The 23,050-nt window shown below is 34.3% G+C and overlaps 1 protein-coding gene across 6 annotated transcripts in view; it reads right to left on the reverse strand.

Annotated features, from left to right (window-relative positions):
* ASB3 (ankyrin repeat and SOCS box containing 3) overlaps positions 1-23,050 on the reverse strand; it is a 171,420-nt gene that overhangs the window by 93,804 nt on the left and 54,566 nt on the right. For all 6 annotated transcript variants that reach the window (XM_058278559.2, XM_071208834.1, XM_071208835.1 and 3 more), the window contains one exon: positions 15,489-15,647. In XM_058278559.2, coding sequence (XP_058134542.1) covers positions 15,489-15,647 — 159 coding nt within the window. The remainder of the gene's footprint in view (positions 1-15,488; positions 15,648-23,050) is intronic.

The raw sequence follows: 23,050 nt of genomic DNA on the forward strand, positions 1-23,050 counted from the left end.
TTACAGAAAAGAGATCATCTCCCTTCAGCACCCCTTTAAGATTAAAGGTGTAAACTCTCTAAGGGTAAAATAAAATTAATAGATGGATCTGGAGCCTGACTGAAAATCTACGTGGGTGCCAGAGGCCCCAGGATGACTGCAGGGGGGCCCCTGCCCCAGAATTCTACTGTCCGGAGTAAAAACTTATAAACTTTTGGGAACAGGTTCCTGGATGCTACACTGAAAATTGATAAGTAAAGTAATCAATCAAAACAACAAATAGCCATCCACCTCATAGCTCCAACAATAATTATGCCAAAGCTTAGCAAGTTCAACTTTGGCATAAGTGGGGAAATGATGTGGGCTATGGGTGGGAGGCTCTTTGTCTCTTCAGAGATAACCTTAACCTAAACTGTCTGTCCTAACTTGTGGGTGTGGAACGGTAAGAGGCTGCAGTCCTGCCTTGGTGACCATGGCAACGACTCCAGTCCCAGGAAACAGTTTAACAATGCAAAGTCTATAAACATTAAATATTCAGGGAAAATGCAAACCAAATGTGATAAAAGCTTACCTAGGATGTGGAAAATACATGCTAATTCAAGCCTATTGAAAACTGAAACAAAAGCACCATTTGGCCTTTCCTCTCTGTATAAAAGGGACTCAAAAATCTTGTTTGGGACTCGGGATTGAAACAGAAAGCTCCCGAGTCCGGCCGGCCGTCAATAAACCATTTTTCCTTCTCAAAATCATTCCTGAGTACTGGCCTTTCTATACGCAAGTAATCGAACCTCTCTCAAATTCTACAATACCCCTACAATTATCAGTATTCACATACTTTCCATACTTTCCCATGATCCAATCCCTGCATACTCTTTATTAGAAATAAATTTCCATTCAAATACCTAAATTTGAAACATGCAGTTATGACTTAAGTTTATTGTTTATAGTCAATGCCAATCATAACTGAATATCCTAGAAGCATAACGTTTTATGGAAAAATCCTCCAGCAACCTCTTCATTACAGTGAGGTTGGAGAATTATTTACTGTTAATTGAGGGGATATTATTAAGCTTCAATGTGTGTCACATTTGTTTATTTCAGCAATAAATTAAAATTTCTGTTCTTTCCCTCAGTTATATGGTATTGCCAACTTTCTTAAACTTAAAAGCATTTCCACAATTCAAGTGTTTGTGACTCTACGAAGAGAAAATGTGATTTGTGAACATTATCAAATAAAATATATATCTTTATGAAACTAGGATGACCATAAATACATGAGAAGAATCCTACAGAATAGAATATTTTGAAAAGAGAGCAGGAAGACAAAGAAGAGGAAAAGAGGAAGAAGAGAAATTATGCAAATGACTAGTACCAGACATTTCAGTAGCATGGAACTGTAAGTTTCCCTTATACTCTTCTCTTGTGCCTGTGTCAGCAGTAGCAGCACACTATCTTAAGTAATGTGCACAAATGACCATCTGTATACAACGCATCTGAATAAAGGGAAATTGACAGAACTATTACAAATATACCACATTTTTTTAGAACATCATTTTCAATCCTGGCAGATACTTAAAAGACCACTGGGCCCTTCAGCCATGCAAGTAACAAATATTACACAAGGTATAACCCATGAAGTGCTATATTAAAAGAGACATTAGGCATGGCAGATGGGGTTCACTGCCATGTCAGTTGGCCCTTCTTTGGAGCTGGTGTTTCTGCGTGATGGAGCTGGACTCAGATGGGATCTCTTTTCACAAGCCTTTTCATGCTACTTTACTGGAATTGTAGTTGGTTCTGGGATTTAAGATATATCTAGGGTATTTGAATCTCTGGACTGACAATATGATAGCCAGGCCCTGACCTCAACAGACTTCAGCTCCTACACTCTGATTTATTGGACTTATTCCACTCGGCTAACATGGAGTTGAAGAATGTCAACCACCACACCATGGAGCCTAGAGTGCCTACAACAGAAAGCAGGAGGATTGCATCCAGTATCCATGTGGAATCTAAACCCCCTCTTAACATAGATGTGGAATGGACACAACCAAGCCAAGGTCCACAGGAAGGAGGAATACAGTAAGGATCAGAGTGGACTTAATGATATTCTATTCATGAACTATTATGGTTAATAATCGAGAAAATGTGGCGTTGATGTGGAAAAAGTGGCCATGGTGGCTGCTGGGTGCAGGGAAGGGGAGGAAGAGAAGAGATGTGGAGGCATTCTCGGGACTTGGAGTTGTCCTGGGTGGTGCCCCAGGGCCAATTGCCAGATGTTGTATGTCCTCCCATGGCCCACTGGATGGAACGTGGGAAAGTATGGGCTATGGTGTGGAACATGGGACATGGGGTGCAGCAATGCCTGGAGATGTACTCACCAGACGCAATGGATGTGACATGATGATGGGGGAGAGTGTTATTGGGGGGGGGGGTGACCTCATATTTTTTTAATGTAATATCTTTTTAAAAAATGAATAAATTGAGTAGAATTTGGGAAAAAAAAAAAAAAAGTGCAGGGAAGTCCCTTAACCAGCAACCACATTTCCATGGATTAATGTCTACTAGTTAATTTTAGTCATTAAAGTCTTCTTGTCAATTAAAAAAAAAAAAAAGAGAGAGACATTAGGGACACTGTAATACTTACAATACAGAGACCTATTTGGATCCTGATTTCAACAACGTACAAACTATATATACATGTACATATACATCAATCTGGGAAGTTCTGAACACTACCTGAATACTTAATAATATAATCAGTTATTATTTTGTTAGGTATAAGAGAATTGTGGTTTGCTTTTTTAAAAATTATCTTTATATTTTGGATAATATGCACGAAAATAATAATATGCCCAAAAACGTTTTAAATGATATGATGAATGGGATTTTCCTTCAAAATAATGGGGAAAGAACAGTGGGTAGAGAAATGAGAAGGAAAAAGAAGCAAGCAAAAAGAAGTTACCTGGGAGAACACACTCTGAATAACAAAATATGCTGAAAAGAAAAAATCAAGGGTTCAGAAGCAGCCTCTGACCCACTCAAAACTTCTAACAAAAATCAAAACTAATTTGAGGTATGCAGCACAGTGGGTGCAGTCACACACCACACGTGAAGATTTCATGAAAGCATGGACTCAAGATAGGATTCTCATCTGGAAGCACTGCGGGACTATATGCATATGTAACTTCTGAATCTAACTAGGAATAGTAAACAACAATCATTGTTGAATGCAGCATTCATTAAATAAGAAATTTTAAAAAGAACATTTTTTAAATGTCATCATTATCCTACTGAATGCTATTTTGGAAAAATGCCTAGATTATGTGTTCTAGGAAAGTACTGTAGAGAAGTTCTGTACCAAATGCAAATCACAGTGAGTTGAATTTTTATATCTGTATGCTAGAAATTAGCTCTTTCATTTTGAGAATCAGATTTTGAAAGTAATTCTACTGAGATATACCATGGTCAGAGAAGCTGTAGTAAAGAGTTTAACCATAGGCTGTCCATCTCCTTTAGTATAGCAACAGGCTGGCAATTTCTAAAATGTATGATCTCAGAGATCACATTTATATCCTACTAATATATTTGAATTATATATGAATTTTAAACGTTAACTGTATCTATGCTTTTTTAAGTCTTTCATGTACTATATTTCTCTATTATGCACATTGTTTTTCTACATAATACACAATTCAATAGTAAAATAATCTTTCCATTGTTTACCTAATCTCTGTAAAGCTTTTTTTCCCTTACCTCTTTTCAGAAGCAAAAAAGAACGAATGTAAGCCATTTATTTATTTAAATATTTTTCCAGTCCTGTGGTTACACTGACATCTGGTGGCACTAGAAGGTACTCCACTGTAACCGACAAGGACGTTCTTCCCTATGTTGCTCATTTATTCTACATGACCTCAGATTTTATGACATTTTTCCAAGGCTTTACCTATATCCAAGACAACAGAACCACCTAACTCCAAATGATGGCATACATTAACTGCAATCCTTCTATCTGTCAAAGTGACAGGCAAAGATTATTTCATTATTTCAAGAATGCCATTGGGTAAGCAGGATGGCCCGCATGTATTTATTTCATAACTAAAATTCATAACCTGAATGATTATAAAGTAAGTCTGTCCCATCAACATATTCAGATTTATTAATATAATGTATCTTGGCCATGAAACTTTAATCTGAAATGTGGTATTTAACTGATATTTAGAAATTTTCTAAAATTACAATGAAAAGTTACACTGTCTTATGATAGGAAAAAAACTAAGTCCATGGGGCAAAATTCATTATACCAGGAACATAACACAAATTGTGTTGAATACTCCAAACCAATTCCCCATGTCACTGACACGTCTCAGTTCCTGACAGGGAGAAGCCTAACAGCCAATAAGAAATCATATATTATATCCAGAAAAACACATCCTTCAATCACATGCAAGTCTTTGAGGATAATATCCTAAAATTCTTCTACCTACATATTTTTCCCATGTCTTCCCAGCAGCAGAGTCAAGAGAAACATTAGATTTAGATAATAGACCCCCTAAACTTTTCCTCTCTAAGGCTATCACACTGAATTCTACCACTTTTTAGATAATAGACCCCCTAAACTTTTCCTCTCTAAGGCTATCACACTGAATTCTACCACTTTTTGTATTCAAATCAACTTAATTCAAGTTTTTGAAGTCAATATCCTTTTCTGTAGGAAATGTACATGAAAGTATCATGTGTTCAAGGACTATAATAAGTGCAATATGTTCTCAAATGTTCAGAAAATGGAAGGAAGGAAGGAGGTAGGGAGGGAGGAATAGTGAGAAAAAGGAAGTAAAGAATGGAGGGAAGGAGAGAGGAATATCCAGCAAAGATGGCAAAATGTTAAAATGGGTGGACCTGGGTATCTGGAGGGGTGAGGTATGTTTAGAGTTCTCTGTACAGAGTTTATATTATTTTTGCCACTGTTCGGTAAATTTGAAATTATTTAAAAAGTAAAAAACAAATAGGTGAAAGAGCTTCTAAAATCAATAGAGGTCAATCCTGGGTACTTGTGGAAGGAAGGAGAGAGATGTCTCAGTTACCAAAGTACATTTCTCAAAAGTGAGAGGATCCTCTGAAGTATGTAAAAGATAAATTCCTGACGAAGGGAAAAGATTCATGGACTCAACAGTAGGGACTTCTCTTGGTCCAGTTGAAATCTAAAAGTTGGAAGACTTAAGTCTGAATAAAGAATCACACAAAGAAGCTATATTTGCAAGAACGCTCTATCCCTGCTACTATAGAAGAGAAAATGCATTGCTAGAACTCCCTAGGTACCTACCGCATTGCCTGGTAAAAGATGATAGCTAATTGAACTCACATCCAAAAATTATGAGCCAAAAGGGAAACGACAGCTAGTCTGGAATGTGGCTCTAGCCCCTCCCCATTATAAACTTCCTAAAAATAAATGGTTGAGCAAAAACTTTCATGATTCCAAAATGTTACCACAAAGGAACCAACACAAATCCATATAAAGATACAAGAAAAAGAGAACAAAGGAAAAACTATTGGGGAGATAGGGATCTCTCAACACAAATATATTGCCACAAAGAGAATGAAACCTTTGGCTGTTAGTGGTGAACCTTTATGTGTAAATTTAAAAAAAAAAGCTTTATGAAGCAATCACCTCTGTGAAAAAGGGCACAAGACTGAGATGCAAGTACTCAGGTAAAAGATGGCTAGACGATAGGAAATGATAAGTACAAGCTTGGAGAATTCAGAAAAGACCCAGAAAAAATAAAGCAATCATAGAAATGCAGGTAAAATTGGAAGAAACACTAGAGAGAATATAGCACTTCTAAAAAGGAAAAGAGAGGATCAAAGGAGGTTAAAAAGAGAAAAAGTAAAATAAACAGAAAGGATTAGAGGAAATAATAGATAGGGAAGGCAGATAAGATTTCCAACATATGCATAACTGGAGCCCAAGAAAAAAAGAACACTATAATAATAGAACAGACAATTAAAATACATTATTATTGTAAGATTTACTAAAATAAAGAAAACTACATACGAAAAGGGCACACCATCTCAAAGAAACTGACAAAGAACAGGAATGCAAAAATACTGTCACAAACACAGAAAAGAAAATTAGGCTGGCCCCAGACTTCAATTCTAGAACTGATGGATCACGATCAAAAAAATTCTCAAGGAATTGGGATACATATGATAACATGGATGAACCTTGAGGACATAATATTGAGTGAAATAAGCCAGATAAAAACAGACAAATATTGTATAGTCTCACTCCTATAAACTAAATGCAATCAGTAAATTCATGGAGGTAAACTCTAGAGTACAGGTTACTAGGAATAAGAGGGTTGAGAATGGGAGCTGATGGTTAATATATGTAGAATTTTTAATAAGGTTTATTGTGAAAGTATGGAAATGACTAGAGTTGATAGTAACGCATTATAGTGAGTGTAACTAACATTGGTGATTTATAAATCAGATTGTGGCTGAAAGGGGTAGTCTAGGGACGTAAATGTTTACTAAAAGGAAGCTGAAGGATAATCTAAGGACTGTATAACAATGATTTCAGTGGTAGATGAAGATAGCGTTTAATAGTATAAATACAGAATGTCTTCTACAAAGTGTGATGAATATGTGATACACAGGAAAATTACAATTAATACAACATGAATGATAGTTAACAGTAATATTGTAATATTTTTACAACAATGGCAAAGAAGACAGTCTATCACTTCTAAGGGTCAAGAATAGGGGGTACAAGGGCATATGGTATTTTTCCTTTTGAAGTAATGAAAACATTCTAAAATTGACTATGATGATGACAGCACAACTCTGTGATCAAAATGAGAGCCACTGAGTATACAATTTGAATGGACTGTACAAGGCATGAACTGTATAATACAGAGAGTCCTGAGGTAGAAGATGGACTGTGGTTAACAGAACAAATATGAGAACATTCTCTCATGAACTATAACAAATATATAAAACTAATACAGTGTGTTAATCATTGAGTGGGCTGAGGGGACAATTCACCAAATGCAAGGTAGGGACTACAGTTAGTAGTAATATTTTGATAACGCACTTTCGTAGTTTGTAACAAATGTTTCCCAACAATGCAAGATGTTGGTGGTGGGGTAATGTATGGGACACCGGTATGATGTTATGCATATTTGTTTTGTAAGTTCACAACTTTTACTACATACACATTGTTTGTTTATATTCATGTATGAATGATATGCTTCAGTAAATTTTTAATGAAAGTTCTCAAAGGAAAGAAAATTCTCAAGGATTTTGTACCTAATCAAACTATTGTTCAAGTATAAAATCATAATCCAACTTTAAACATGCCTTAAGTCACAGAATATTGTTACCACAGGCCCTTTTTGAGGATTCTATTAAAGAGAAGTTAGTTAACCAAGCAAAGCCTAGAAAAACCAAGACAAACTGGTGATAAACTTGTAAGCTATTTAACCATAGTAGTAAGAATAAAATAAAATGAGAGAATTAAGAGATGCCTGAACAGGATGTAAATGTTATTTCGACTAACAATGTAAAAATGATGTAACGAATAAAAGTTGGGAAAGAAAGGGAGAAAAGAGAGTTATATAAGTACAACATAAGGATACTGATTTCTTCATCTTTAAAAGCTTTGGGCTTAAGTCTAATAATTGAATATGGCTAATAAAATGACAGGTTGCATATATTTAATATATAGTATTATATAACTGTATGTAATTGTAAATATGTAATTATATATTACAAAATATTTAATAAGTATATAAAAGATCATTATAAACACAAAAAAATAAACATCCTAGTTTCATAATTGCTCACATTGGGAAATTAAAAGATTATCTTAAAATATAGAAGGGTACAATATGTAAAATAATAAAAAGTGGTATCAAGAAATATGAAGGCATATAAAGCTAGATAAAACACTAAAACATGAAAGTATTAATTTTTAAATGTAACTTTTAGTGGACTCCATATTTTTTTTTTAATAGAGAATATGTAAGGGAGTAAAGAGTTTATTAAGAAACAAGAAAAGAGATAGGTATGTAATCTAAGACATGGATTGTGGTATTACAGGATAAATCATACATGTGGAGCTCCAGGTTAATTAGGCCTTTTTAGGATCTTTCCTCCTCCAACTTCCTAATATTGGGGTGGGACCCCAGCTGTTTACTGTTCTGACTGGTTGCCCCACCTGTTACCTCTCAGGGAGCTAATGGGGAACCCTGGTGTTTGAAAGTATCTAGGGCTTTCCCTTGACCCTGGAAAGAGTTCCAAAAGGGACCTCACACCAGGGTCTAGGTGACTCCATACTTTTGATCTGGGGAAACTCAAACCCATATTTTCAAGAACTGACATGCCCTTAAGTATAAATGCTTACTATGTGAATCCCTTAGGAAGATGTTTAATCATTCAGTTGAAAAATCCAAAAATAACCTGAACAAGAAACATTCATTAATATACCATATATTAAGATGTATAAATGTTAAACCTTTGAATTCCTAGTACCTCAAAAAATAGCCCTATGACTGATCACTGATCCATAAAGATACTAGTAAAAGTAAAAAATACAGTGATTTGTTCAATTTTAGAATATATCAGCAGTGCCAGAGTTAAAGGGTATGCCATATGAGCTAAAATATAAAATTTCATGGTTAAATATTGATTTAGGCAGCCTCACTTAATACTGATAAAACACTTTGTTATTATTAAATATTACTGCTATGTATAACACTGAAGGTTATACAAAATAAGCAAACAGTTAGGAAAACAAAAAAATGAACAAAAAACCATCTATCAAAAACCAAAACTGCACACTGTGCAGTTCCCATGGATATTGTTCTATGAAGCCATTGGGTTGGATTTGAGCCTCCAATTTATCTATGTTGTCTTATACAAAACAAAATAAGATGAAAATCTACTTTCTAAACCATTAGCTTGATTTTCATTCAGAATCTACTATAAGTATATTCTTATTTCCAAAGCACTTTTACGAAGCATCCTTCAAAAACTTACTATATACGTGTGTATATGGTACAAAGAAATGGTACTAGAGAGAGAAGAGAAAAAAGGTAGAGAAAAGAAATAAGGGGACAGACTCCTTGTTAAAACATAAAACTAAATTGTGCATTCACAGAAAGACATTATAAAAGGATAATTTTTAGGAGAAAACTTAAGAAGAAGCTTCCCAGATGTTCTCTTTCTCACTGGGTTTTCTCAATTTGATTCTTCCTGCCATCAAACTTCCCTGCCAAAACTAATCTTTATTAAACCTTGGTGAGTTCTGAATAGGGAAAATGATGCCCATTACAAACAGGGAGTAGTAGATTTTCTAATTCTCTGCATTTCTCCTTAAGTTCAGTCATAATCATATTTAACATGTCTGATGCCAATGATTTCACAGTCACTTGAGAAGTTTTCATAGTTCTATATTCATGTTTTACCTTGATCCTCTGGCTTTATATTCTATAATTTCCATCAACAGCCTAGGTGATAAGTAGGCCATGAAGACAGTTCCTACCACTTGCAAGGCAACTTTTGGGAGAAGGGAACAATGTACTCCAAAGTTTCAGTAAAGAACAGCTTTGGAAGATAACACAAAAAGAGAAGGAAGATTATTCTAGATGGTCAGCTCCCCTTTCTCACTTTAAGTCCAGCTAATCCAGTCACTCTTCCTCACCTATGGATTATCATTTGCAGTTTATTGTAGACACTGAAGTGGTCTGGATTTAGTTTTAACATGAATCTCTTCCATTATAAATTGATGCATGGATTGCTATGCTCTTTTAAAGGAGGGGGAAAGACACAGTAAGCAAACCAAACTGCTAAAGTGTGTCATATTACTTATGACAGAAGGAAAACACCAGAGCCAATATTACCTAACTAAAGAGTCAAATGCAATTCTTCTACATTATGTTTTGGAAAACCTAGGTTGTACTTCTCCCTTTCTTTTCCTTCTTTTAAAACACCTATTTACTTCCACAAAAAGACCTAAAGCAATTGATGCAGTACTCAAGTTCCTAAAAGTACTACATGGGGATATCTCCTTAGGCTTAGAGGCACTTGCTTAAGCCAAATTATTTTTTGTATTAGCCAAAACAAACAGATTTAGGATGGTAAGTTGGCTGCCAAAAATATAAGTGATGTAAAGTTATTCTGGTTTGAATTATATTAGCAACTCTTCCTTCATTAGCATAAAAATTGCAAGTTTACTATCCTGAAGTATAAATCACTAAATATTATGCATCTCTATTTAGTTTTCTCCAAGTAATTATATAAGTAAGCACAATAATGAATTTCATAAATGGGACTATAACATTTTGAAACTTGAAGTTCAGTATGCAAACCACATTTCTCAAATAATTCCATGGAATATTAATGTTCTTTGAGGTAATCCTAAGAGTTTCATAAAGAAAAAAAATTGTAGTCAAATAAATTTGAAAATGGTGGGTTAAAGTTAAACAAGTGTTATTTTTATGAAAGGTCTTTTCAGAAACTTGCATTCATTTATTCATTCAACAAATTTACTGAATGCATTACCATACACCAGGCACTAATTTGGGTTTCGAAACAAGTGAAAAAAATAAATAAAATTCCCGTCTTCACAGAATGTTCTTTCTAGTGGAGGGAACTGTCAATAAACAAGGAAGCAAATAAATAAATTACTGCAGACAGTGACAAAAGCTGTGAAAACATAATAGGATGAGATTAAGGGTACAAGGAATATATGGGACTAGATGGACACAATAAACTACACGGCTGTTTTTTCTGTTTTGTCTACACTGAAGGATATAATGCATAGCATTTTCCAAACATATATGCTCAAGATCCCTTCTATCAATCAATATCTACCAACAGCTCACTAAATCAGTTCAGGAAATGCTTCTCTAACCAATACACAGACAATAGCAGGATCAAAATTCAAATACAGCTCTTCCTATCCTAAATCCAGAGTTTTCACAATTTCCTCATTTATAAAGTGGGAATAATAATAGTACCTATTTCATAGAAACCTGGTAAAGATTAAATGAGATAACACTTATCACAGGGCTTGATATACACTCTCTGCTCAGTAAATTATTAATACATGAAGTACACAAATCATGATGCCCTATTATTCCCTCCTTTAATATCCTGAACACTTCATTTTTATTTTATAGAACTTAATTCACTTTATTTTCTCCCCTATATTTTACAGAGATTGTACATTAGAGTCCTCCTCTATACTGAATTTAGAGATTGCACAGAGCTGGGCCTCAATAAATGCTTACTATATAGTTGTATAGAATATCCAAAGTGGGTTAAATATGGATGTGTGGAAAAACAGAAATATGATATAAAAAAGTAATCTCCCCCTAGCAAACTCAAATCATATTACTGATATAAGCAAGGCTTACATGAAACATCTTCATAAAGATATTAACATTCAAAATATCTTTTTAAACTAATATCACCAGTAATGGGTCATATTTTTCCTAATAAGATGTACTGAGACACCATGTTACTTCAGTGATATTCCTGCCAAAAATGTAGAAACTGAACCTTATTAAGAAGAAACTTCAGATAAACCCAAATTGAAGAATATTCTACAAAATAAGTGGCCTGAGCTCTTTAAAAATATTATAGTCATTGTTATGGATTGAATTGTGTCTCCCATAAAGACACACTGAAGTCCTAACCCCCCAGTAGCTCAGAATGTGACCTTATTTGGAAATGGGGTCACTACAGACAGATTAAAACGAGATCATACTAGAGTAGGGCAGGCCCCTAATCCAATATGCCCGATGTCCTTATAAGAAGAGGAGAAGAGATGGCTGGACACAATAGAAAAATGCCATGTGATGACAAAGGAAAAGATTAATGTGCTGCAGATGCAAGTGAAGGATACCAAAGATTGCCAGCAAACACTAGAAGCTATGAAGAGCCAAGGAAACATTCTCCCCTACGGGTTTCAGAAAGAGCATTGTCTTGCCAATACCTTGACTTGTAGCCTCCAGAACCGTGACACAATAAATTTCTGTTGTTTTAAGCCTCCCTGTTTGTGGTACTTTGTTAGGGCACTCTTAGGAAACTAAGATAGTCATAAAAGATAAAGAAAGAATGAAGAACTATTCAAACCAAAGGAGGCTAAAGAGACATAATTAAATATTAACAAATGATCCAGGGGAAACGGACTTGGCCCAGTGGTTAGGGCGTCCGTCTACCACATGGGAGGTCCGCGGTTCAAACCCCGGGCCTCCTTGACCCATGTGGAGCTGGCCCATGCGCAGTGCTGATGCGCGCAAGGAGTGCCGCCCCACACAGGGGTGTCCCCCGCATAGGGGAGCCCCACAAGCAAGGAGTGCACCCGTAAGGAGAGCCGCCCAGCACGAAAGAAAGTGCAGCCTGCCCAGGAATGGCGCCGCCCACACTTCCGTGCCGCTGACGACAACAGAAGCAGACAAAGAAACAAGACACAGCAAATAGACACAGAGAACAGACAACGAGGGGAGGGGGGGAGTTAAATAAATAAATAAATCTTTAAAAAAAACAAAACAAAAAACAAACGATCCAGGATTAGATCCTGGACCAACAATTTTTTTTCTTTTATTATAAAACAATTAGTGGAAAAATTGGCAAAACTGAATAAGGTCTACAGATTAAATAATAGTACTGTATCTATTTCCTGATTTTGATCATATGACAATTACATAAGAAAATTTCATTGCATTTAGAAAGTTCATACTATCAATGGGTTCTGAAAAATATAGAGAGAGGGAGATAAAATGATAAAGCAAACATGATAAAAGGAAAAAAAACTTGGTGAAACATATGAGAATCCTTTATGATGTTCAGGTAACATTTCAGAAGTATGAAATTATTTCAAAATAAAATGTTGAACACAAAAGTAATGGGAAAAAAGGGAAAATGGCAAATAATCCCATGAAAGGACATTCAATAACATTTAAGAAAATGCAAATTAAAATCACAATAAGATACTACTAAATCTCTAAATGTAAAAGAAAACAAAAAACAAAAAAACTAGCAATACCAAGTGTTGCCACAAGGATGTGGGGTAACTGAAACTCTCCAACGTTACTGCAGGGAATGCAAAATGGTAGAGCCACTTGGTAAGAAACTTCTACATTGTCTTCCAAAGTTAAACATACATTTACCATCTGACCCAGCCATCTTACTTTTAAGTATTAATTCAAGGGAAATGAAAACTTATATTCACATAAAATTTTAGATGACCATTTACAGATTTATAATCACTCATCATTGGAAACAGTCCAAATATCTTTCAGCTGATGAGTGGATAAACTAACTATGGTAAATCCATATAATGGAATACTATTCAGGAATACCAAGGAATGAAGTACTGATACATGCAACAACATAGATGAATCTCAAAAGCATTGCTAAGTCAAAGATGCCAGTCTCAAAATTACATATTGTATTACTCCATATATATGTGGCATTCTAAAAAAGAAAACTATGGGAATGAGAACTATGTTGTCAGAAGTTGGGGAGGGCAAATTGATTACAAATGGGCAGCAAAATGGAATTTCAGGAGCAAAGGAACTGTTCTGTACCTTTATTGTTGCGGCCATTACGTGATTTTATGCATATGTCAAAACTCATAAAGAGATACACGTTTGGTTTGTAAGTTCACAACTTTTACTACGCACTTATTGTTTGCTTATGTTCATATATGAATGGTATACTTCAATAAAATATTTTTAAAACTCATAAAATTGTGTACCAAAAAGAGTAAATTTTATTGTACATAATTTTTTTTTTACTAGAGAAGTTGTGAGTTTACAGAACAATCATGCATAAAATACAGGATTTCCATATGCACTCATGCATAAAATACAAGATTCCCATAAACCACCCTATTATTAACACCTTGCATTGGTGTGGAATATTTGTTATAATCTATAATGGTGCATTTTTATAATTATACTATTAACCTTAATCCATGGTTTTACTTAGGGTTCACTATTTATGTAGTGTAGTTCCACGGATTTATTTTAAATTTTTATTGTTATCATTTATACAATCTAACATTTCTCCTAATAATTACATTCATATATATTTCAATGCTATTAATTACTTTCAAAATGTTGTGCTACCATTACCACCATCTGTTACCAAAACATTTCCATCATTTCCAATAGGAACCCTGCACATTTTAAGCCTTGACTGCCAAATTCTCTATTTCTACCCCAGTACCTGGTAATCCATATTCTAGATTCTGATTCTATGAGTTTGCTTATTCTAATTGTTTGAAATCAACAAGATCATACAATATTTGTCCTTTTGTGTTTGCCTTATTTTACTCAAGATGATGGTTTCAAGGTTAATCCATGTTGTCGTATGTATCAGGACTTCATTCCTTTTCATGGCTGAATAATATCCCATTGCATATATAGACCTCATTTTGTTTATCCATTCATCAGTTGATGGACACTTGGGTTGCTTCCATCTTTTGGCAACTCTGAATAATGTTGCTATGAACATCAGTATGCAAACATATGTTCGAGTCCCTGTTTTCAATTCTTTTGGGAAGAGACCTAGTATTGGGATTGCCAAATGATATTGTAGTTCTATTCTTAGCTTTCTGAAGAACCATCAAACTGTCTTCCACAGTGGCTGCAACATTTTACACTGCCACCAGCAATGAATGAGTGTCCCTATTTCTCCACATTCTCACCAGCAGTTATTTTCCATTTTTTTAACATGCATAAATTTTTAAAATACAAATTTTTAAGTCTGCAAGGAAAAAGTTCTGTCACAGTAATCTCGTTTTATTCTCAGCACAGTAACAAAGATTAGAAAGGTACTGTAACTCTCATTTATAAATGAGAACCTGAAACATACAGTAAATAAATGAACATGGAAATTACAAGACACAGAACCAAAACTATAGTCCAGATACACTGAATCTATATCAAACGCTTTATTCTCTTTATTTCCCCATATTTTACTAAATTTCATATGCTACAATGTCAATGAAGACAAACAGGATGGAAGGAAGAAAGAGAGGAAACAAGGGGGAAAAGACAGTGATTGGAAGTATGACTTTCAGAATTTGGCATTATCCTTAAGAAATTAAAAAATAGTCCATAACTGATTAAGTCTGTTCATACATGGATCATATATGCAACAAGTGAACTTCCATTAAAGTTTCTTAATTTCTTAATGCCTCTTTCATTAAAGCTTCTTAATTTCTTAATGCTAAGAAAAGCAAACATTTACAAGTAACCTTATAACTGTTTCTACAATTTAAGTACTACCTCGTCTTCAATTAAAGATATTCCCAGGTACCATCACTTAAGGGTGGAAAACAATGGGAAAACTTAAAAATATCTTTTCACTTTCAGAATCAAAGATATAGTAGTACTACCTTTGCTGTAAGTACAAGAGCCTAGAGAAAAATCAAACTTAGTTTTTAACAAAAAATTAAAAATTCCATCTAGACCACAAATAGCATATATTACCTAAAAACAGTGGTGTGGTTTCCTCTAACGTAGTTGTATTAGGATCTGCTCCAGCTTCTAAAAGAATCTGTATGATCTTCCAATGTCCTTGACTTGCAGCAAGATGGAGTGCACAGAAGCCCTCAAAAGTCTTTGTCTTAATGTAATTTTCAGATGAATCTATGGAAAAATAAGAATATTATGTCTATTTCTTGGGCTTAAAAAGCAAAGACTCCTAGAGGAATTTAAGGAAAAATTAAAATATAACTACCATATAAATCGATAACACAAAGTAAGTTTAATACTCTGTAGAAAAACAGGAAAAAATTCTATAAGGGTCACAATCTGAACAGCTATTTGGTATTCTTAACTCAAAAATTCTGCCCACTTCTCATTCTCTCTTCTCTCTCATTTTTGTGGGTTGGAGTAGGGGCATGGCAGAAGTAGAAAGGTAATACAAACTCAAGCTCTGAGCCAGGTGCAATATCAAAGAAGCTAAAACCAGATTAAATGAAATAGTAATAAACTTCATTTTTTTATTTCTAAATTTCCAACAGGAAATAAATCTCATCTCTAGCATGACTCTCTTGTAACACAACCCAAATGCAATTTTTATTTTTATTTTTTTTTGAAGTTGAGGAGTTGCAGATTTACAGAAAAATCATGAAGAAAATATAGTGTTTCCATATACCCCTCAAGAACACAGTTTTCCCTATTATTAACACTTTTATCAGTGTGGTAACTTTGTTACAATTAAAGAAAGAATATTACTATAATTACACTATTAACTAAAGCTCATAGTTTATATTATACTATGTTTTACAATCTTGTGGGCTTTTATTTTTATTCTAATAACATATATACAATCTAAAATTTCCCCTTTTAACCATATTCAAATATATAACTCAGTGCTTTTAATTACATTCACAACGCTGTGCTAGCATCACTACCATCCACAATCAAATTTTTCTATAACCCCAAACAAAAACTTTACACCAATTAAATATTAACTCCTGGGGCGGCGGACTTGGCCCAGTGGTTAGGACGTCCGTCTACCACATGGGAGGTCCGCGGTTCAAACTCTGGGCCTCTTTGACCCCTGTGGAGCTGGCCCATGCGCATGCTGATGGGCGCAAGGAGCGCCCTGCAACGAAGGGGTGTCCCCCGCATAGGTGAGCCCCACGCACAAGGAGTGCGCCCCGTAAGGAGAGCCGCCCAGCACGAAAGAAAGTGCAGCCTGCCCAGGAATGGTGCCACACACACGGAGAGCTGACACAAGATGACACAACAAAAAGAAAGTGCAGCCTGCCCAGGAATGGTGCCGCACACATGGAGAGCTGACACAACAAGATGACACAACAAAAAAAGAAACACAGATTCCCGTGCCACTGACAACAACAGAAGCGGACAAAGACGCAGCAAATAGACACAGAACAGACAACCGGGATAGGGGGGAAGGGGAAATAAGTAAATAAATAAATAAATAAATCTTTTTAAAAAAACACATTAACTCCCTATTCCCTACCCCACCCCTGGCCCTTGCTAACCTGTATTCTAGTTTCTGAATCTATGAATTTTCTTATTCTAATTATTTCCTATCATTGAGATCATACAGTATTTGTCCTTTTGTATCTGGTATATGAATGCAGTTTTAAATACTCCTCTAAACCTAATAGTTATGGAAGATTCCATGTCTAAAAGAATAAAATCCACTTTAAAGAAACTGAAGAGAGGCACTGAATTGATAAGGAACTTATAAGTTAATCTGCTTCAAGGTTTGTTACAAAAAATTCAAGGTTCTGGTAACATCCAAAATGCATAAATAATATGTACATTAAATTTTTTGAAACTTCACAGCAAAAGTTAATATTGAGAGGTGACTTTCTTACCTTTGCTTCCAAAACAATAAAATTCTGAACCCAAAATAGAAGAAAAAGTTCTAAGATGAAGAGTGAAGGCATTTCTGAGAAAAATACCTTTTCAAAACATATTCTTGAAATATGAGAATGCTCCTGATTAAAATCATCTATTTTAAATAATTCATAGCATCCAACAGTTGCATCAGAAATGCTTAAGGTTTGGCTTTGAAGAGAATTTTTTTCAAACAAAGTTGAGATCATGAAACATAAAAATAATAATAAACTTCAGTTTTCTTTTAAGTATAACACTAGTAGTCATAATAGTCAAGTAACAGCTTGTAAACAACAGTATTGAGAGAAAACAACCTCAAACTTTACAGGATGTACATCTAAATGGCAAGACAGGAAGTTTTATTTTTTAAGTGCAGATCACAAAAACTGTTCCAGAATATAGTCAGAAATTGACCTTTATTAAGATATCTACAAAACTATATAAGTTTCAGACACAGATATCTCCCATAGGTAAAAATCTAACTCAACATCCTTCTCTATCAAAGTCATCCTAGTAAAGTTTGTGAAACTTAAATAGGTACATTACTGCTATTCTCTTTAGAGGTAAGCAAAGTTGGTTTTTTTTTTCTTTCTCACATTTAGTCAATCAATTAATTTCAAGTAATTTGACACTTACAAGACCCAAAGCCATCTCTCCCAAGTGTATTCTCCTAATAGCACCTATCTGGCTATTCCCAAATGAAAGCTGTATATACAAATGAAGAGAATTATATTTGAAAAGTGATTATAATCATGGACTTTGCAGCCAGAGCATCTGGGATCAAATTCCAATTCTACTACTTATTGGCTATGCAACCTTAGGCAAGGAAACTATCAAAGACTACTAGGCTCCTGCCAAAAGAACTCATGAGCCAACTTGGCTCCCACTGGCCAAAGACGGTACAATTTACTGTCACAGATTTAAATACATTAAATTTATTTAAATCCTTAAAAGTTCAAAATAACATTTTTTAAATGATCTTCAGAGGACAATTGGGAATCAATTCATTATTTTGAACACTATTTTTTAAAAGGGAAGAACCAAACATTTATCCACCTTCCTTACATGAATTGTAACACTAAATACATGTGATAGATGCTATATTAGTAGCACCAAATGAATCATGCCTACTGTAGTCACACATTTTGCAGTTCCTCACAAAATAGAGCAATAGGTAACTGAAAGAGTTAATAATATAAAGCATCTCTTTATAAAGGTATTCAACTAATTAAAAAAGTATGTTGGAATATTACCATTTTGCAACCCCCAATGAATTAACAGATATATGAATTAACAGATATATGAATATGAAAGAAAAAGAGACAATCAAATATTATTTGCATCCTGATAAAAGAAGACAATACCACCTACAGTTCTTACCAAAGGTGTCAAACATGAGTCTGATTAGGTCTCTGGATCCAGCTGCCAATGTATAAGAATTACAGAGGACAGAAGAAATATTGAACCACACCATGACTATAAAACTCTATTGGTCAGAAGGACCAGGTTCTTCAAGATATAGTGTAAAGGGGGAAAAAAGAGGGGAAACCCAGAAACTTAATGGACTCATATTTTTTAAGCGAGCACAACGGAACCATAAGTGTCTAAGGATGTGTTAAAACTTTTTTTTTTTAAGTACTACTAAAGTCAAGACTGTGGTTGCCTTTGCCTGAGAGAACAAACAAAGAAGGGGCTTCTGGAATGGCTAGCAAAGTTCTATCATCTTACCGGTGATTATAAGGGTATTTGTTTACAATAATTTATTAAATCACACATTTCCTTTGTAATGAATTCTGTAATCTGTGTTTCATTTTACAAAAAAATAAGATTTTTTTAAAAAGAGCTCAAAGTCACAAAAATAGCAACAAAAAATTAAACTCCTTGGGGAAAAAGTTAAACTAAAAATGTATAGAGCTCATAAACAAAACCACAAAACCATGAAAGACAGAAGATTTGGAAAAGAAACGTAAAATATTTATATCTATAAAATATAGAATATAAAAAACATAAACATATATATAAACACATATACTATATACATGTTTCCCAGAAAAATAATTAATAAATTTAATACAATTCTAATCAAAATGCCAATAGAGCACTTTGTTTTATATTTGGTAAAGCAACTTAAGTTTATGGGGAAGGGGAATAAGAATAACAAAGAATTTAAAAAATAAACAAGACAGTGTTTGAAGGGAGCCTAGACTTATATATTAAGCAATGTTTTAAAGAGAGAATAAGTAAAATAATGTGCTACTGGTGCAAGAACAGAGACGAGGGTGCCAGTCAGGGAAAGGAAGAGCCAGCAGAAGCAAAAAAGAGACTATGAACATGATGGCTAAAAGAGAGGACTAGTGCTGCATTAATGCAGAGAAACTATTTTGGAAAGAAGAATGGTCTGTTCCACTAAAAAGAAAGAAAAAGAGTTAAGATTTAATCCTGGACAGTGAAAATACTATAATTTATAGTATACTAGTGAACCTTAATGCAAGCAGGTAAGAAAGTAATGGGGAAAGGGGAAGAGGATCCCAGGGTGGAATTCAGACTGTGACGAAATAATTTAATTGTATTACATATGGATGACACAAACTCACCGAGGGAGTAGGGGAAATATATGCTGACCTAAGTAACCGAAAAATGGTGCTTTGACTGGAAACAGTAAGACTAAGGACAAAAGCACTATGCATAAACACTGTACTCTAGCTGAGTTGTTTCTCACAGGGGTACAGATAACAATTCTGAAACCACTATACGTGATTCCTAGGATTAGTATAAAAATAAATAAATGGATGGCAGATAGCAGGGACGAAGTTTCTCACTGTTGCAGAGAAGTCACAAATAAGATAAGGGGGAAGGCCAGAATGATCCATGTACTGAATTAGTGTCCAGATATCAGTATAAACGTGTGTTTAACTTAATACAGATAGACAAATAAATGTTTATGGATGTGCATATACATGGGTTAGTATAGAGACATATTTCCTAGCTCTGATGACAGGCCTTAGAAGCAATAACACCCCAGCAGGAATGCACACATTCAGCACCCAGATCTGGTTCTGAATATCTTTCTTCAATAAAAGGATCCAGGAAATGGGAAATTTCATGTTGTATATCTGTTACCACAATAAGAATTTTAAAGAGAGAGAGAGAGAGAGAGAGAAAGGGATCCAGGGCTCCCTAGGGAATGGTTGATTCTAGGGTTGGGGCAAGGAATATGCAAGATGAGCTTGGATCATCTTGTAGTCCAGAAAGTAAAGTGCTTTAAAAAAAAAAATAGTTTGATGGGAGTCAAAGAGCATAAGTGCCAAGTGAAAGAGCGCCCAATGGCCAAAGCTAGAACAATCTGAGCAACAAAATAAATAAAGTAGTATTAAATTATAACCCAAGTGTAAAATAAATACCCAGGAGTCCCTGTGGATATAAATGATTGAATAAAAAAACAAAAATGAGAAGAGGCAAATCTCTCACACAGACTAATTCAAATCATTTTATGTATGAGAGCTTAACTCCCACCCCTTGAGAGCAGGCAGCCCTTAGCAACTTGCTTCCAAAGAATATATTATGGAAAGGGGGTAGTGGGGAGTACTGTAACTGTACCAATTACGGCCACATAATCAAGTTTAAAATCATCAGTCATGGCCTTCGACAGAGTTCTTGAATAGAGGTCATTGATTATAAAAATCTCAAGGATAGTGAACCCAGAGATGGAAAAGAATTATGATAAATAGTACAAATGCAAGAATGTCCTTCTGTAAACTAGAACATATACACATCACCATTGTAGGGGGGTGAGAATGTGGAAAAGCATAGGAAAAATACAATTAATGTAACCTATGGACTATAGTTAACAACAATACTGTAATATTCTTGCACCAATGCCCAAGAAGTACCACGTTAATAATAGGGGAGTATGGAAAAAATATGCCATACGTACCCTAGGGACCATACTTAGTGATAATAGTCCGATATTATCTAATAATCTGCAACAAATGTTCCACAATGGTGTGGTATGTTGGTGAAGGGGTGTTGAATGGGAATTCCACACATGTGCATGGTTGTTTTGTAAGTTCACAACTTCTGTAATAAAAATATAACTTAAAAAATCATCAGTCATTGATAACATGTACACCTGCTATATTATGATGAGAATGGCACTTTACCTCTGTGGTCTTCCAAAAATACCTTAACCCTAGCCTAACTATGAGAAAAACATCAGACAAACCAAATCAAGGCACATTCTACAAAATACATAATTACTAAACCTCAAAACTGTCAAGATCATCAAAAACAAGGAATGTCTGAGAAATTATCATAGACAGATGAGGCTAAGGGGACAAGATGATGAAATATAATGTAGTATACTGGAACAGAATAAGGATATTAGAGAAAAACTAGTGAAATCAAATAAAGTATGCAGTTACTTAATAATCACATATCAAGTTGGTTCCCTACCCGTGACAAACGAATCATAGTAAAAATAAGATGTTACCAATAAGGGAACTGGGCGAGGGGAGGGGTATAAAGGAACTCTCCATAGTATCTTTATAAAATTTTAATTTATTAATTAAAATATTGTACAGGCACAATAGAGTTAAGCGATATAATTAGGTACAGAGTTTTGTAACTAGCAACGAAAAAAATTTGGATTATTAACTGTAGTCTCATTTTAAACCACTTCCATAACAAAATGAAAATAACATTGTCTTTTAATGAGTATCAGTTACCTCAATTCTCTACATTCTTTAACTTTAATTCAAGTAAATCTAAAAGGTCTTTAAAGCTTTGTAAATTAACTACTTAATTAACTGAATGGAATTTTCACATTATTTTCCCAAAGTACCATCTGTTCAATTAGTAATGCTAATATCCAAGCTTTAATTTTCAAAGAGTTTAATACCACTAGGGCCATGTTCTTAAATAATATGTAATACAGACAATAATTCAACTTTAAGTGGGATTTAGAATCAAATGGATAATTTTTAAAACCTCAGATAATAAATTACAAGAATATTCTCTCAAATCATTTGGAAATAAGGTAATAGATACAAGTTTTACAGGGGCTACTATGCAAAATGTGGAAATCTTCATTTGCAAAATGTCTCAAAAATAGAATTCTATCACTATTGAGACTGTTAACAAAAGGGAGGGAGAGAGGAGGAAGGGAAGACACTGGAAAGAAATACAGTAAAATGCTTACCCAGGGTTAAGTGTAGGATTACAAGTAAATGTTATTTTCTTTGATATATATATTTAAATGAATACATAAGACATACATATAATGGGAAAATACAATTTTCTAATTAGAAAAAAAGTTTCATGTTTTTAAAATCCCAGTTTTTGCTAATAAAATCTGCTTTAACCTTTAAGCATTTAAAAATATTTATGTGCTTATTTTTAAACCTTTATCATTATAAAATGTTTCAAACAAGTCAACAAATGCAGGAATAAAATAAGCACACTGTGTTCCTACTACTTCGGCTCTACCAAAATCTTAATATTATCTCATAATTTGCCTCAACTCTTTTTTTTTTTTTTTAAGAAATGGTAGAGGCCCCCTGATTTCATTCCTCTACCCTTCTTCCTCCCCAGAAATAACACCATCATTAATTTGGTACTGATCATTCTCAAACATTTTATAGCAAGACTATTTTTTTAAATAATTTAAGGGCAAA

This window comes from Dasypus novemcinctus, chromosome 17 (genome assembly GCF_030445035.2).
Source record: "Dasypus novemcinctus isolate mDasNov1 chromosome 17, mDasNov1.1.hap2, whole genome shotgun sequence".
NCBI classification, from domain to species: domain Eukaryota; kingdom Metazoa; phylum Chordata; class Mammalia; order Cingulata; family Dasypodidae; genus Dasypus; species Dasypus novemcinctus.